Source organism: Passer domesticus, chromosome 5 (assembly GCF_036417665.1).
Source record: "Passer domesticus isolate bPasDom1 chromosome 5, bPasDom1.hap1, whole genome shotgun sequence".
NCBI classification, from domain to species: Eukaryota; Metazoa; Chordata; class Aves; order Passeriformes; family Passeridae; genus Passer; species Passer domesticus.
Genome location: NC_087478.1, coordinates 33,601,730 through 33,616,051, shown reverse-complemented (window position 1 = coordinate 33,616,051; position 14,322 = coordinate 33,601,730). Strand labels below are relative to the sequence as shown.

Here is a 14,322-nt window from a genome sequence, read left to right as displayed (position 1 = left end):
GCTTTCATATCATAAATCTTTAAAAGCCTATAGTCAGTCTATTATATTTACTTTCTCTTCTCTACACAAAAAAGGATTGATCTAAACATACTCTACAACACTATTTACACCTTAGTTGATTATTATATCTGATTTCTTTCCGAGAAACTAATGTAAAACTTCATTTGAATAGCTCTTCCTTAAAAATGTATTTCCTAAATATAAATAGAAAGAATTTTCCCATACAGGTGTGTATCCATATGCAACTTAGAAAGCCATGAAGGCAAGACATTGTTCTTTTCTATTCTTTTATCATACTAACACAAATCACAAACAACAAGAAAAAATGTGACCTGAATTTAAGAGTAAATAGTTCATTCCTGTTTCAGAGGGGGAAAAGGTAGCTAAAACACAACTCATTGAAATAGCAGCAGCGTTGTTAAATCACACAGCTGTGGCGGTAATGATGGAACTGCTTTCTGAAATGAAACACTTAGACAATTGAATTGACCTGCTGTTCCCTGACTTACACTTATTTTAGAAGGCATTAACAGAGTGCTACATTTCTCTTTTAGAGTTTTGGTTGGTTTTGGTTCTGATAACAAAGAAATAAATGTATTTATATCTTAAAAAGGGCAGCAGACACTAAAAGAAGGTGTATGCCTATAGGACAGAAGCAGGTTATTCCTTATTGCAAAGGAATAATAATAAATAAATAAATAAATTATATTTAATCATTTTCCCATTTTCTGAAAACTCAAGGGTATCCCAGCTCAGCAGTGTTCCTACCCATTTGCTCTTGTCTGCTGTACATACAATATCATATAAGTTCACTATGATCCTTACTATCATTTTATTCACACATCTGTAGCAGGATGCTCTGTCTAGGATGCAGTAAAGACTTGAACAATGCAAATTTTTCAAAGCTACCATTGGGAACTGAGAGGAGGTGTCATGCTGCTTTTGGTGCTGAATTACACAAAACCAAATCTGACTCATAACTCCAAAGTTAAACATGCTGATAGTGAGGTGAAGGTGTGGCAGATATTGTAAAGTATCCTTATCTAAAGACGCTGAGCTGACACAGCTGACTTCTCCATAACCATATGGAGACAGACGACTGACAGTAAACCACTTTATATTATAAGAGTACCATTTTTATATATACACTATAAAAGTGGAGATGGCAGGGATTTCCAGCACACTCCTTCTTGGAGCACCCTTGGGTGGGGATGCCTCTTAAGGTGAGCAAAAGATGTTTGCCCACAATCATTGGTATGGGTGAGTAACATTGATCTCTACTCAATAATTGTTTCTTTTTTGATAGCTTTAATATCATTGCTTTAATACAGTACATTATTATATACTATATTAGCAGTGTTAGATTCTATACCATGTAGTAAGTAATTCTGGTTAAGATCTTTTTGTCTAATCATTTATCGTAATAAAGCATTCATTTTTATACATCTGGCTTGCCATCGTTAATTCTGCATGACAAAATTGTACAAAGGTTCAATCAATGTGTATAATTCCTTAGACTTATACCGTTGACCAAGTCTGGGGCTAAGATTGGATCCAACCACTCCCAGACTCCTCTCTGAGGAGTTAAGAAAGCCAGAGGTCATTCTGCACCTTGTGACTCTGTGGGAAGGCTTCTCTAATAACTTTTGAAGCTCCCACTCCACCCACAACAGCATCATATATTCCATTACCTTGTGTCTTTTTAGAAACAGTTTCTGGAAATGCAGAGCTATGGTTGTTGTTAAACACTTTATTTTTCTACTTTTTTTTAATTTAAAAGTGAAAAAAAACCAAGAAAGTCCCATACAACCCAGAAAGAGGTTTAAAAAATATCCAGGATTATTTTGAAGTCTCTTTTTCATATGAAGTGTTTCCTCATCTTTTCCCCAAAGAACAGAATACTTTGCAACATTTTAATTACACTGCCGATAAAAGTAGAAGTAGTAATCAGTAAAAAACATTCCAGCAAAGTAACGGTCTGTTGAGCAGCTAGCAAAACCCTGCAAAAGAAGAATAAAGGAGGTTCATACAGGAACTTCTCTCAGCTCAAAAGCTATCTGTCTTTTGCTCTGCTGCCCTTTGGAAAGGCTTACCGGCACAGCTACGCGGAAGGAGTAGGCGCTGTCATACAGCTTGGATACAGGGAGAGCCCACACGTGCTGGCGTCCCTAGGTGACAAATGAGAGACAGATTAGATAACCTCATTCCACGGGAAACTGGAGAGAAGGACAGACTCTGGAAATATTTCATTGACAAATGCAGTGCAAGATAATTATGATACCGAGACTTGATAACTACAGGCAAAGTATTTAAAGATCAAGTGCTGACTTTAAACCCTGCAAATGTGGGTTTACTCTGATCAGCTCCACATGCAGGAGAACTGGCAGGCATCTGACTCCCAGTGACACTCAGCTGCCTCTGAATACCTGGATTCCCTCACTCGTTTTCTAAGCAATTTCCCCCCAAAATAGGGATTGTTCCTGATATGCCAGGTGGCCTGAGAGCTTTAATTTGTAATACTAGCAAATGGTGGTTCTGCTGATTTTGGGACAGCAAAGTTAACAGTGCTCAGAAGACAGATTTCCTCCATATATTCTAAAGATACGGGTAGAGTCTTCACTCACTATTTCAAAACCAGATACCTGCAAGCTTTCATGCTATTTTTTATTACAGTGTTCTGCCATGCAAAAGTGAAACAACATATTTTGTACCTGAAATATTTATGCTACAATGAATAAAACAAAATTCAATCCTCACCTCTCTATTACCTAATGATCCACAGTAACTTGCATTTCTAGTGTCTCAACTCCTTTATCTTTCTCTCCTCACTTCACTTTCTGACACATCCTCTCTGCTGGAGACAATATGTTCACATGCCAAAACCTACATGGGACTGGTGAGTCCAAATGATTGCTGTTCTGCCTTTTGGTAGGGAATAAGCCTTCCCATCCCTTGAAAAATCCTCTTAAAAGAAACCTCTTCAACTAGGCAGCATTTCTATTCTGAGTCACATCAAATCTGAAAGCTTGCTGCTGCTGGAGGCTAGTTAGCTTTCATCTTTTGATGTGGATTTCAGGTTGACACAGGAAATCTCTTTGACCAGTTTTGTCAGTAAGCTTCAAGGACATTTCTGCATTGTGGAGCTCTCTATGTCTGACTTATGTCTGACTTAATTTCAGTTCTGTTGAAATTACAGCAGACAGGTCAAAACTTGGAAAATCTGGGCTTTTGGATGACTATGACACTGTTATAGAGAAGCCTGAAACTTTTTGCAAGACATTTGAAAAGTTGAGCAAAAAGTCAGCTGGAGGTATCTCACGTGCTGTAATCTGACTAAGCACAAAAAAACAAAACCCAAACAACAACAAAAACAAATTAAAAACATGTTAGGTATGGGATCATAGATCAGAATTCTGAAGACTCTTCTCCAGAAGAAATTGGAAATTACTTCCAAATTCAGAGATGTTTCTCCTACAATGTGTTCAGAAATGCTATTATCATTGTTTCTGCTTTTCCTACTGTTTTAGCCAGAATAAACATTTCTGAACAAACATTGACAAATAGGGGCCCTGAAGGAGGCCTTCAGGTGCATGAAGAAAGTTTAAAGCCTTCATCAATTTTCTGGAGATGCTTCAAGATTTGCAAAACCTGGTCACTAAATATTTTTTATTGGGAAAATCTGACCTGTTTTACCAGCTTTTATCCCTGTTGAGGCAATCCAGAGAATGACATATAAACAATTTTGCTTTTAAAATTAAGAATTTTCTCTAGAGGGATTTATTGGTAAACTCCTGTTCACACACAAATAAAGCAGAACGCTACCATTGTTACAGGAAATTCTAGACTTTAAAACTGGAATTAATTACCCATAAGATAATAATGGAAGGAGTTTGGAGTATTCTCCTAAAGTTCTGAGTGATAAGTTATTCCCATTTCTTAAATATCTCTAAAGTTATAATAAGTTGTAGTGGTGGCTTAGACTGCAGCAGAATCAAAACTGTCCTTTCAGAGAGTTATTGGAGAGATTTTTATAAAACTGACTCCAACAAAAAGACTGCATCCCATTATATCCATGCCAAAGCCAGCCATGACTGATAGACTCAAAGTACCAGCATTTGGATTTCTAGTACTTCAACAAATATTGGAATTTTGCAACCATTACTTTCATAAAAAGGATTCCCAAAACCCAGAGTATTGCTGTAAAAATCTTACCTGTGTGGTTTCTTGAAAATTCTTCCTAGTGTTTTGGCTTGAAGAATAATGAGAGCAATAATTTCCAAATGTGACTTTGCAGAGAAATATAATTAATGGTTCTGTGGTGCTTCAAGAAACAGAGAAAAATAAGGATAAATGGCTTTATTAAAAATAAAATCAGTTGCCCCCAAATCACAAACCAATATTCAAAATACACTCGTACTCAGTGAAACTCTGGATATGATGTATTAATCCCTACATGGGAGGGCTATACTATTGGGTTATAATGGCATACATTTAAAAGACAAATTTTCAGTGGCTGTAGAAAACAAGCAGTACTTCAGGAGTACTGTTATATTTCATCTTATCTGAAAAATGCAGAAGTTTACAGGGATAACACTGAAGATCAAAAGACTGGACAAGTCCTTTGTTTCAGAGACAGAAGTCATGAACTGTTGTCAAGCAGATTGTTTGGCAGCTGTTCTGGCTATTGCTGGCCTTTCTCAGAATAAAACTCCAAAATAAATAACTTGTTCCCTCTGGGAGAACACAGTGGAGGTCGGCTTTTGAGGAGAAAATACCTGCTGAAAGGAATATGTCTGCTGCTTTTCCCTGCTGTAAGCCACAATTTTATGCAACATCAGAAGTTCCTACAGAAGGATCCCCTTTTACAGGGCTTGGCACAACAGGCCCAAAGAAGTACTCTCTGGAGTTACTCATGTTATGTTCCTAATAATGTTTCTCTGCAGCAAAAGAAAAATCAGATCCCTAGGCCAGAGACCACAATCCTGCTAATGCACACATACATGTCTGCTCGAATGCTTATTAGGATTGAAGCTTAAGACTTCTGGATTTCAATACCTGCAACATCGGGTGAAATCTTCCTTGAGCTGAGAATGGTATTGGGCCTATGCAACAGCAAGAAATCTACTCAAAAGGTCTACATTAACAATTTAGTTGTGCATAGATTTTTCACACTCCTCTGAATAGGACAAATTTGTATAACAATAGACATCAGACAAGAATTCCTATCAAATGAAGAACCACTGTTGTCTTTTGCACATATTCCTTTTAATTGTACTTACTTTATTTCCAGTGAGATTTCTACATCCATGGGTGTGTATTTGTTAATAGGAATAACATAGCTGTAGTTTCCAGAGCTGAAAAAGGTTGTATTAATACACATGGAATTTTGAGATAGACAGTATCTTCACCAAAACATGGAAATTGCACTTAAATTTAAACAGAAAAAAACATAAAAAGGTATCAAAGACTACCATACGCAAGAGGAAACAACTGTGACCAGAAGCAGCCAGGCCACAATAATGGTGTTTCATTCTACTATAGCATAATAAAACAGTTGTTTTTATTATTTTATTAAATAATAAAATAATAATTATTAAAAATTCACCTACCTGCATTGCAGATTTTTACTACAATAGCGATTGTCAATGCTTTGCTGAGTTTCCAAAATCTGTATGGAACTGATTGTTGTATCAATCCCTAAAAATATTAAGAACAATAGTTTTTTCTTTATTATTATAGAAATCTTAGATAAGAGCATAATACAACTGCAGTTAGTCTACTGCCTTGATTGCCACCACAGGACTTGCTGCAGGTCTAAATTAGCACTCAGTTAAAAGCCCCTGGTTGATTACCAACATTCTGCCACTGGAGATAAGAACCTTGTTCAGTTTGCAAGGACAAATATCCTGGGAACCTAACATTGCACCATTTTCTTTTGGTCTTAAACATCAACAGATGTTGAAGGCTACTTTGATGGCAGCCCAAGTAAAACTCAAATATGCCAATACTCATGTTAATGTACTAATAGCCATACTCATTCAAGTAACCACTCACTTAAAAAACCTCATCTTTGTTGAGAGGAATAATATGGAATACAACAAAACTTGCTTCTAATTCTCTGTGGAAGAAAACTATGCAACTTAAACGAAAATTATTATTTCTTCATATAATATTGCCTTGGACTTGCAAGAACTTTTGTTTCTGCAAGAATTTTGTAATATTCTACAGATAGATGATGAGTTTATACTCATATTCTAATGATGTTTATACATGTTTATAATGAGTTTATACTCATCATCTATCTGCAGAATATTACAAAATTATAACATTGTTTTTCCCTTAGGCAGACACCGTGTGTCTGAGAGTGCTGTCCAAATCCTTCCTGAACTCTGGCAGCCTTGGTGGCATGACCACTTCTCTGGGGAGTTTGTTTCAGTGCCTGACCAAACTCAGGGTGAAGAATCTTTTCCTAATATCCAGTCTAAACCTCCCCTGACACAACTTCCTGCTGTTCCCTCGGGTCCTGTCACTGGTCACCAGAGCAAAGAGATCAGTGCCTGCCCCTTCTCCTCCCCTCCTGAGGAAGTTGTGGGCCACCAGGAGGTGTCCCCTCAGTATCCTCTTCTCTAGGCTGAACAAACCAGGGGATCTCAGCTGCTGCTCATACAGCTTCCTCTGCAGACCCTCCTGGGGTTACGAGGTGGTGCAGAAAGCACAAGGAGGACTTGGCTCAGCAGGCCCATGCCCTTCACATCAGGCTCTGCACACTGGGGTTGTGTTTCTGCTCCTCTGTTCCACAGCAACCATTCGCTGTTTTGCAGAGAAACTTGATGAGTATGGGGTGACCTGTTCTCTGATTATAAAATCTCTGTGTGGTAGTAAATGTTTAATTTTCAGCATACAAATATCTGCAAGTGTCAAAGGGAGATTGAGCATGTTCATCTCAGAGAAGTAGCACAGGGAACATCTCCCTGTGACATAGCAACTCATTACTCATGAGAGGATCTCATCTGAGGTGTGTGTACCCGTGCAAAAAAATCAGAAGGGGAATTATTTTTCCCAGATCATCCCACTGGGGGACATCCAAGCAGCAAGCAGAACCGTATTCTATTCCTCATCTGCTTTAAATGCATGGTCTAGATGTCTAAGTCTAGATGTTTTATCATCCAAACATTGCCTATTCTTTAATCAAATATTTATTTAAAAAAAAAAAAACAAGCCTTAAAACAGAGGATTCACATAAACCAAAAAGACACAAGGCATAATCCTGCTCATAGTGAATGAGTGCCAGAGCATGCTGTTATAACATATGTAGTCAGCAGATACTCATCTTTGCATAAAAGAATCAATATTTTCAGCCCAGGCTGACTCTGACAGCAGTGCAGAGTCACTAAAAGGGAAACCTGAAATCAAGCCAAGCTTCCTGTGTCAAGGAACTTAATTTCATCTCCTCTGAAGGCAGTGTCAGGATCTGAAGGTAGGGATGGCCCCTTTGAGCAGCTGACATTTTAATCCCTTAGGTGAGATGAGGTAAACCCCAAACACTTCCTTCACACTGCATCATGAGTTTCCTGCACATGAATATCACACTCCTATCCTTAAGCAGAGGCTTTTAGCCCCTGCCAAGGAAAATGCCACTTGTCATTTTATCGTATCTGAAACAAAGCCTAAGAACTCTCTAGAAAGGGCAGTCAGAATGTCTATAAAAATCTAATTAATATGTAAGAATAAACTAAAAATTACATGAATCACAGGTTTCCTGTTGTTCATAGGAACTAAACTCACAAGTGCTAATTCTCTATAATGATGAATTATAACTGAAACTTCCTTAAAGTCCAGAAGCAGAATTCAAAGCCTAAAAGTAGATCTTGAAAGTTATACAAGTAAATATTTTAATTTTTTTTTTCATTTAAATATAGGACTTACAGTCATTTCCAAGATCAGGTCTTCCACCAGGTTTTTTGACAGGATCTCCTTTGGGTAACATGTCACTTTTGTTCCCTGTAAAAGGATGAATGTACAAACATTCCCCAAATTAGTCTTGCACAATTGTAACAGCAATGTATGACTACAAAACCAGAAGATATTTTGTTAATTATCTCTTGAATAAAGGTATGCATAATCATGAGAGAGATCATTAAATTACAAAGCACCTCCATTCAGAAGAAGATATACACAGTCAAAATAAGTTTGCAGATAACAAGTTTTTGAAATCTACAGAATATCAAAACATTTCTAAAACATAGCCTAATAGAAAAGACTTCATCACAAAGAGAACACCACCAATTTCTATAACAGAGAGCCAAGCTGATAGTCAATATGCAGCTAGGCACTTCAGCATAAAACAGAACATAAAGCCACACCTTTCTTATTAGTGAGAAAATGGCATTAGGAATTACAGGCATCTGGTGTGCAAATACAGGCTGCAGGAACAACCCAAATTTTTGAATGTGAGACGTTAAGATACTGAGGAGTGAGCCAGTACTTCAGAGAGAGGATGCCTAACCAAATAAAAAAAGCTAACACACGTCTCTAATAAATGATCACCGTGTTCCCTGATGTCACCTCTGTACCTTCACACATGGAACTAGGCTGTGTAACATAAGCTGACAACTTCTTTTCTTTAATTGTGATTCTATTCATTTTCTCAACACTTGCCTAGAAAAGTGATCTTTAAAGGTATTTTGAATAATCATCATATAGTACAACCAGGGAAGGCAAATGGCCCTTCAAGCCCTTGGGAAATGCTATTCCTGTGCTTCTACACAGATTGCCAGCTAAGAATCTGTTCAGAGGCAGGCAACTGGCACTCAGAAATGCTGATTTTGCCTAAACTAACATGTTTCACTGAATATCACTTCTAGAATACCAAAATACTCCATTACTAGGTTTTCCAAAGGAAACTTTCTGATTTCAGAATGACTGTTTCATTATAGGAAGCAGGGATCAAAATGCGTTATTACTGAGACTGAAGCAAGACAGCTGGATTGACCTTATTGTTTTCTTATTCATTCCAGATTTGGATTTCATTTCAGTATTGGGAAATAAGAAAATCCAGACTTTTCTCATGCTAGTAGGTGACCAAGAGCATGGAGCAACATTAACAAATGGAATCCAAAGGTCCAGAAGCAATGAAATACAAAATCATCTTTGGGATTTTAATCTGCCTTATGTTTTTTATAAAACTCTCATACTGCTGCCAGCTATTCCTTGAATTCATTTCCTATTTACTAACTCATGATACAGATCTACAGGTTCTGCCAGATTTGGTGGTAACTGCTGCATTCAGTAGTCATCTGCTGTCCCATTTCATTAAACAGTTCTGCACACCTAGGAAAATGGTTACTGAACACATGCAGTCACTTATACATACACACTCATCTTGGGGCAGATCTAATTAAAGCCTGTTCATTCTCTCATTCCTCCTTTAATTCACAAACTAATTGTCACACATTCATTTTCTCCTGACTTCTCTTAATAGTCCAGATGTGCTAGCAATGCATTAAACACTGTAATTTTGCATTTTCATTAACAAAGAGCTATTCTGTAGAAAACCTATATCCCCTAGTGGAGGTAAAAGATTGCTCTATGCAGATAAAATAGTTCAGCCCATGCAAGTGTTGGAATGGGAATATTTACTAAAAACTTGGAATTAGTAAACACTTAAAATTTGGTGGAAGAAAGCATTAAGCAGTATCAGAATTTTGTACAAAAACCAGGAAAAAGACAGATTTCCTTCACTAAGACTTCCACTATTTACACTAAGTCAGTAACCAGCATAGAACTTTAGTTTCACTTGGGTTTTTACTCATCATAGAATTATAATTTCATTGTCCTTTCAGATATTGCAATCTAAATTTTGAATACAAGGTGCCAATTGAGAAGACCAAGAACTACCACAAAGCACCACAGCAACCTTTAATAAATTGTAAATAAAATTCCACTCTCTCACATATAGTAACACTGAGGGTTTTCTCAAAGCCCCACATGGGGTGTGAAGATCCAATTCAATAACAAATAACAAGCATGACAAGAATGTAATAAGGAAAACCATCATCTTCAGATAAGATTAAGAAAAACTCATCCAATAAACGTAGTATTTTTTTCCCCTCAAATACTCTATGGTTTTAATTCAAGTGAGTTGCAATATTCTGTAGGCAGCATGGGAAAAATCAGCTGATGATTTCTCATCGTGGTGGTACTTTACTATGAATCTGTTAACTGCCCTCTGAAGGCAATAAATGGGAATGCCTGAGGCTGACCAAAATCCAGCAGGAGCTCTCAGCAACCTTTTATTGTGAGGGAAGAGACACTGGGGAGAAACAACAAGTAAGGATAGCTCCTGGTTATTGGTGGCGCTTAACACTAAGGGGAGAGCAGTGAGCACTAATGGCATGGAAGCAGAGAGCAGGAAAAACCCAAATGTTGGAGGGTATTCACATTCCTCAATTCCAGTGAAATCAATGGAAGTTCAAAAGCCTAAATCCTCCAGAGAAATCAGTTAAAAGAAAATATGAGGGGAAAAAAGGACACATGAAACTAGGTGACATAAAGCTGTGCTGAGGTTTTGCTTAATAATTTTTCTCTTGCTTATGAATGCTTTTGCTTCTACTTGAACTTTCTGAGCAGCCTTTTCATCAACAGCTCCGGGATGCAAAGGATTAGGAGCTACAATGTATGCAGTAGTCTGCACCCACAGAATTCAAGTATTGCATTTGGAGCAGCAAAAGGTCTGTAATAACTCCTGAATTAGTATTTAATTTAGTTACAATTTCAAACAGCTCTACCTTTCCATGAATCGGACTGATCAGCTGATTCTAAAGCATCCAGTTTTTATCATGATTATTCCCCATATTTAATGCTTAGCCTTTTTTTCTGAAAACATTTTCCTTTTCATTTATCTTGGCTACAGCTACATTAAACAGCTTGTTGGTTTTCCTTCTGTTTGGATTTCATGTTGACATTGTTACCTTCCATCTGGGGATATATTCAGGTTCATTAAACTTGTGCAGAACTGAAATCTTTCAGTGGCTTGTGTACTGTGCTGATTTTTCACTCTTGGATCCACTCTTAATGCTATTTGGAGCATAAAACCTTGAGAAGGTAATGCTTTGTGTTTATTCTTATCTTCTCTTTCCACCTAATATCAGAGGCAGCCAGCTGAGGATAGAAGGTTTTCATATTTCATTTTTATCTATCTATAATTAATTTATAAATGAGATTAATATCTTCTTAATTAATCAACACTCTTTCAGGTTTCAGAGCAATACAAGTCACTCAGGTATGACCTCTTGAAAGCTGTATTGAGCTCTATCTGCCACAGGGCTTACTGCAGCACTGATCACAAGAATCTCAAGGAGCACTCACATGCAGCTTGCCTGCAGAGCAAAGAATGGCCAGTGGGTGAGCCCCACTGAAACTGCTCATGCTGAGAGAGCCACAGCCATTGGTGATGCCTGCCCTGGCAGACATTTGTACTTCAGAATCCCCAGTTTCACTTCACTTTGTCAACTGTGCTGCATGGATTGTTCCCAAGGCCAAGATAGGAAGAGTATGAATGCTGCTTTAGTAATAGTGACACTTGCTTCCACACACTGGGTATGTTAAGGACTCTGAGAGAGGAATACACATTCCCACAAGTTATGCATATCTTTATGCATTAACCCTTTCTTCTAAATATTATAAAAGTTGTAAACAACACATCTTCTCATGCACTACACATATAATATCTGGCAGACAGTATCACTAAAATAATTAATTCCAGTAAAAGTATTTTATTTTACAGAGTTCTGGCTTCAAATATTACTGTTCAAAACCCCTGCCTTAACAATCAGAGTTTTAAGTGTAAGTTTTATGTTTTCAGGAAGTTGGCATTCTGTCTCTGCCCATAGAAAAGATGTAGTACCAACACATTGTGACATAATTCAGTTTTTTGGAGTTTTTTGCACCTGTTAATTAATGCTCTGCAATCCTAATCAACTACATTCAAGGGATTAGTGACTTTCCAGTTCACATTAAATAATTTACCAAGAATGGCCAGGAAAAACAGTGACACCAGACAAGACATCTTAGGGCCCCAAATTCTTAAGGGTAACCAGACCAGATTTTTCAAAAACATATTGACTGCAGTGATGATTAGTTATATCAAGATTTTTTTAATCCTCTGGACTAAGCTCTTTTGTAGAAAGCTAACTACCTTTAAAGATTCTGGCCCTTTCCCCACACTTTCCGTTCAGCATTCAGCCTCTGCTCAAATTATAAAGAATTACATTTTCAACTTACGTTTTTCCTTTGCGTTATTTTTTCCATAACTTATAAATTTGACTTTTGGTTGATGAATTGGACAACAATAGACCTTGTCACAAGGTAAAATGTCACAGAAATTCACTTCAGGGATCCTGCTGATGGGCTGTGTGGTCTGAGAAACTGTGCTTTCACTCTGCAATGCTAAAAAAAAAAGCAAGAAACAACAACAAAACCAAAATATAATTCCCACAAATGCTGTGCACTGGCATTTTATAATAGCCAATTATGTGTATGCAGACCAGCAGAGACACAGTACCTGCTGTGGTAGTAGAGGGAGAGACTGGAACAGAACTTGAGGTAGTGCTGATGAAGAAAAACAATTAATTAAGAAACGGACATTAGAGTTGAGGACCAAAATAAATTGATCCACAGTCTATTAGTGATTCTACTAATTTGAATTCACTAATGGTGATTTAACTACTTGCCTGTAAACTGGATGTTTTTCAAAACGGCTGTCATGAAGGCTAAGTAAATACAGGCTCCATATTGTCAAAGCACTGTAGAAAGAGAATTGTTCTGTAGATTTACATCCATCTTTTATGCAACACAATAGGAATAATACCTTGACAGCATTGTGCCACAACGCAGTCATGCAAGTGTTAACTATCTGATCACTTTAGTGGGAAAAAATTCAGCTGAATTTAATGGGGTTTAGATCAAATACTTGTATACAGTATTGTGTTCATGTACTTGTATTCAACACAAAATACAGCCACTTTCCAACCTAAATAGAATCACACCACCAGTTCAAAGTACTCAGGTCACAAAAAGATTGATTGTAACCCACAGGGTTTTGGACTGGCAATCTCAGAAGTCCAGAGCATACTTTCCTTTCCGCAAGTCCAATGTCACAAGTTAAACTTCCAGTCACATAATTGCACACCACAGTGGGAACGAGTTCAGCTTCATTTCACACAACAGAATCACTCTGTACATCAGAAATTGTACTTAGGCACAGAATGACTGGATAAAGCATGCAGAGTCCAGGTTTGCACCTGTAGTACAAGCCACTGAGGTAGACTCAAGGTGCACCATTCATTGTGAAGTGGAGAGAGATCAGTTATGTGTCCATTCCATGAGTACCTTACTTTTATACAATGGTTTCAACTTTACAATATTACCAGGGATATTAATTGTTAATTTAAATACATTGTGTTCTTCAAGTAGGAAGGGAAAAGATGAAGAAAAAGTGCTATATTCTTTCAGATAAGTAGAAAAGGGAATGGAGAAACAAGCCAAATTGTTGTTAATTAATTGTTACCATAGTGCCATAATAGCAATCAAAGCTATTATAGTCACCCGGAAAATCTTCACAGATTTGGTCTTTGATAAGCAAACCTAGGGTAAAAAAAAGTTTGGTTAATTTAAGTGGCACATATCTAAGCAACTACTAGTAGATTAAGAAATACTACACTGGGTTGATTTTACATCACCTTTGGTTTTTTCCTGATCACCCTTATATAGGGGTCAACATCTACAGAGAAAAACTTCAGTAATTAAAAGGTCCCCAAGACTTTCAGTGCATTGTTGATAGTTTGGGGGCACAAACATTGTAGAAGAAAGGATACATAAAAATAACAGCTCCTTGTCCTTTCTTCCTGCCATTTTTTATTCTTTTGAAGTATTTAAAAATCAAATAAAGAACTCAGTAAGTGTCCAGAACTAAAAGCTCAGCAGCTCTCATTATGTGCTCAGACCGTGTAAAAGCAGGACTGGTACAAATACAGAAGAAGGGCACATTCCAAACAAGTAGGATAATCTTAGATGATGGAGCATTTGACTGTCATTATGGTACAAAGCATATTTGACCTGTTATTTTCTCCTGCTCTTTGGCACTGGCACAAGCAAAGTAGGCAAATGAGCATTGGTTCATATTAAAGAACAGGACTTGGCAGCCTAGGAAGACGGTCTTGAAAAAGGTCAATAGATGTATTTCCTCACTTATATGATCTCTTTGAAAAGGGGTATCAACTTCCTATACTATGATACAGGCAAGAGAAAGTGAAAGAAAGTCAC

General features: G+C 37.3%; 1 protein-coding gene across 4 annotated transcripts in view; it reads right to left on the bottom strand.

Annotated features, from left to right (window-relative positions):
* Positions 1-1,730: 1,730 nt before the first annotated feature.
* MYRFL (myelin regulatory factor like) overlaps positions 1,731-14,322 on the bottom strand; it is a 41,694-nt gene continuing 29,102 nt past the window's right edge. For all 4 annotated transcript variants that reach the window (XM_064419480.1, XM_064419481.1, XM_064419482.1 and 1 more), the window contains 10 exons: positions 13,568-13,644; positions 12,732-12,803; positions 12,563-12,609; positions 12,283-12,447; positions 7,927-8,001; positions 5,610-5,697; positions 5,280-5,354; positions 4,213-4,321; positions 2,094-2,168; positions 1,731-2,000 (listed from right to left, as the gene is read on the bottom strand). In XM_064419480.1, coding sequence (XP_064275550.1) covers positions 1,914-2,000; positions 2,094-2,168; positions 4,213-4,321; positions 5,280-5,354; positions 5,610-5,697; positions 7,927-8,001; positions 12,283-12,447; positions 12,563-12,609; positions 12,732-12,803; positions 13,568-13,644 — 870 coding nt within the window. In that variant the 3' untranslated portion in view covers positions 1,731-1,913. The remainder of the gene's footprint in view (positions 2,001-2,093; positions 2,169-4,212; positions 4,322-5,279; positions 5,355-5,609; positions 5,698-7,926; positions 8,002-12,282; positions 12,448-12,562; positions 12,610-12,731; positions 12,804-13,567; positions 13,645-14,322) is intronic.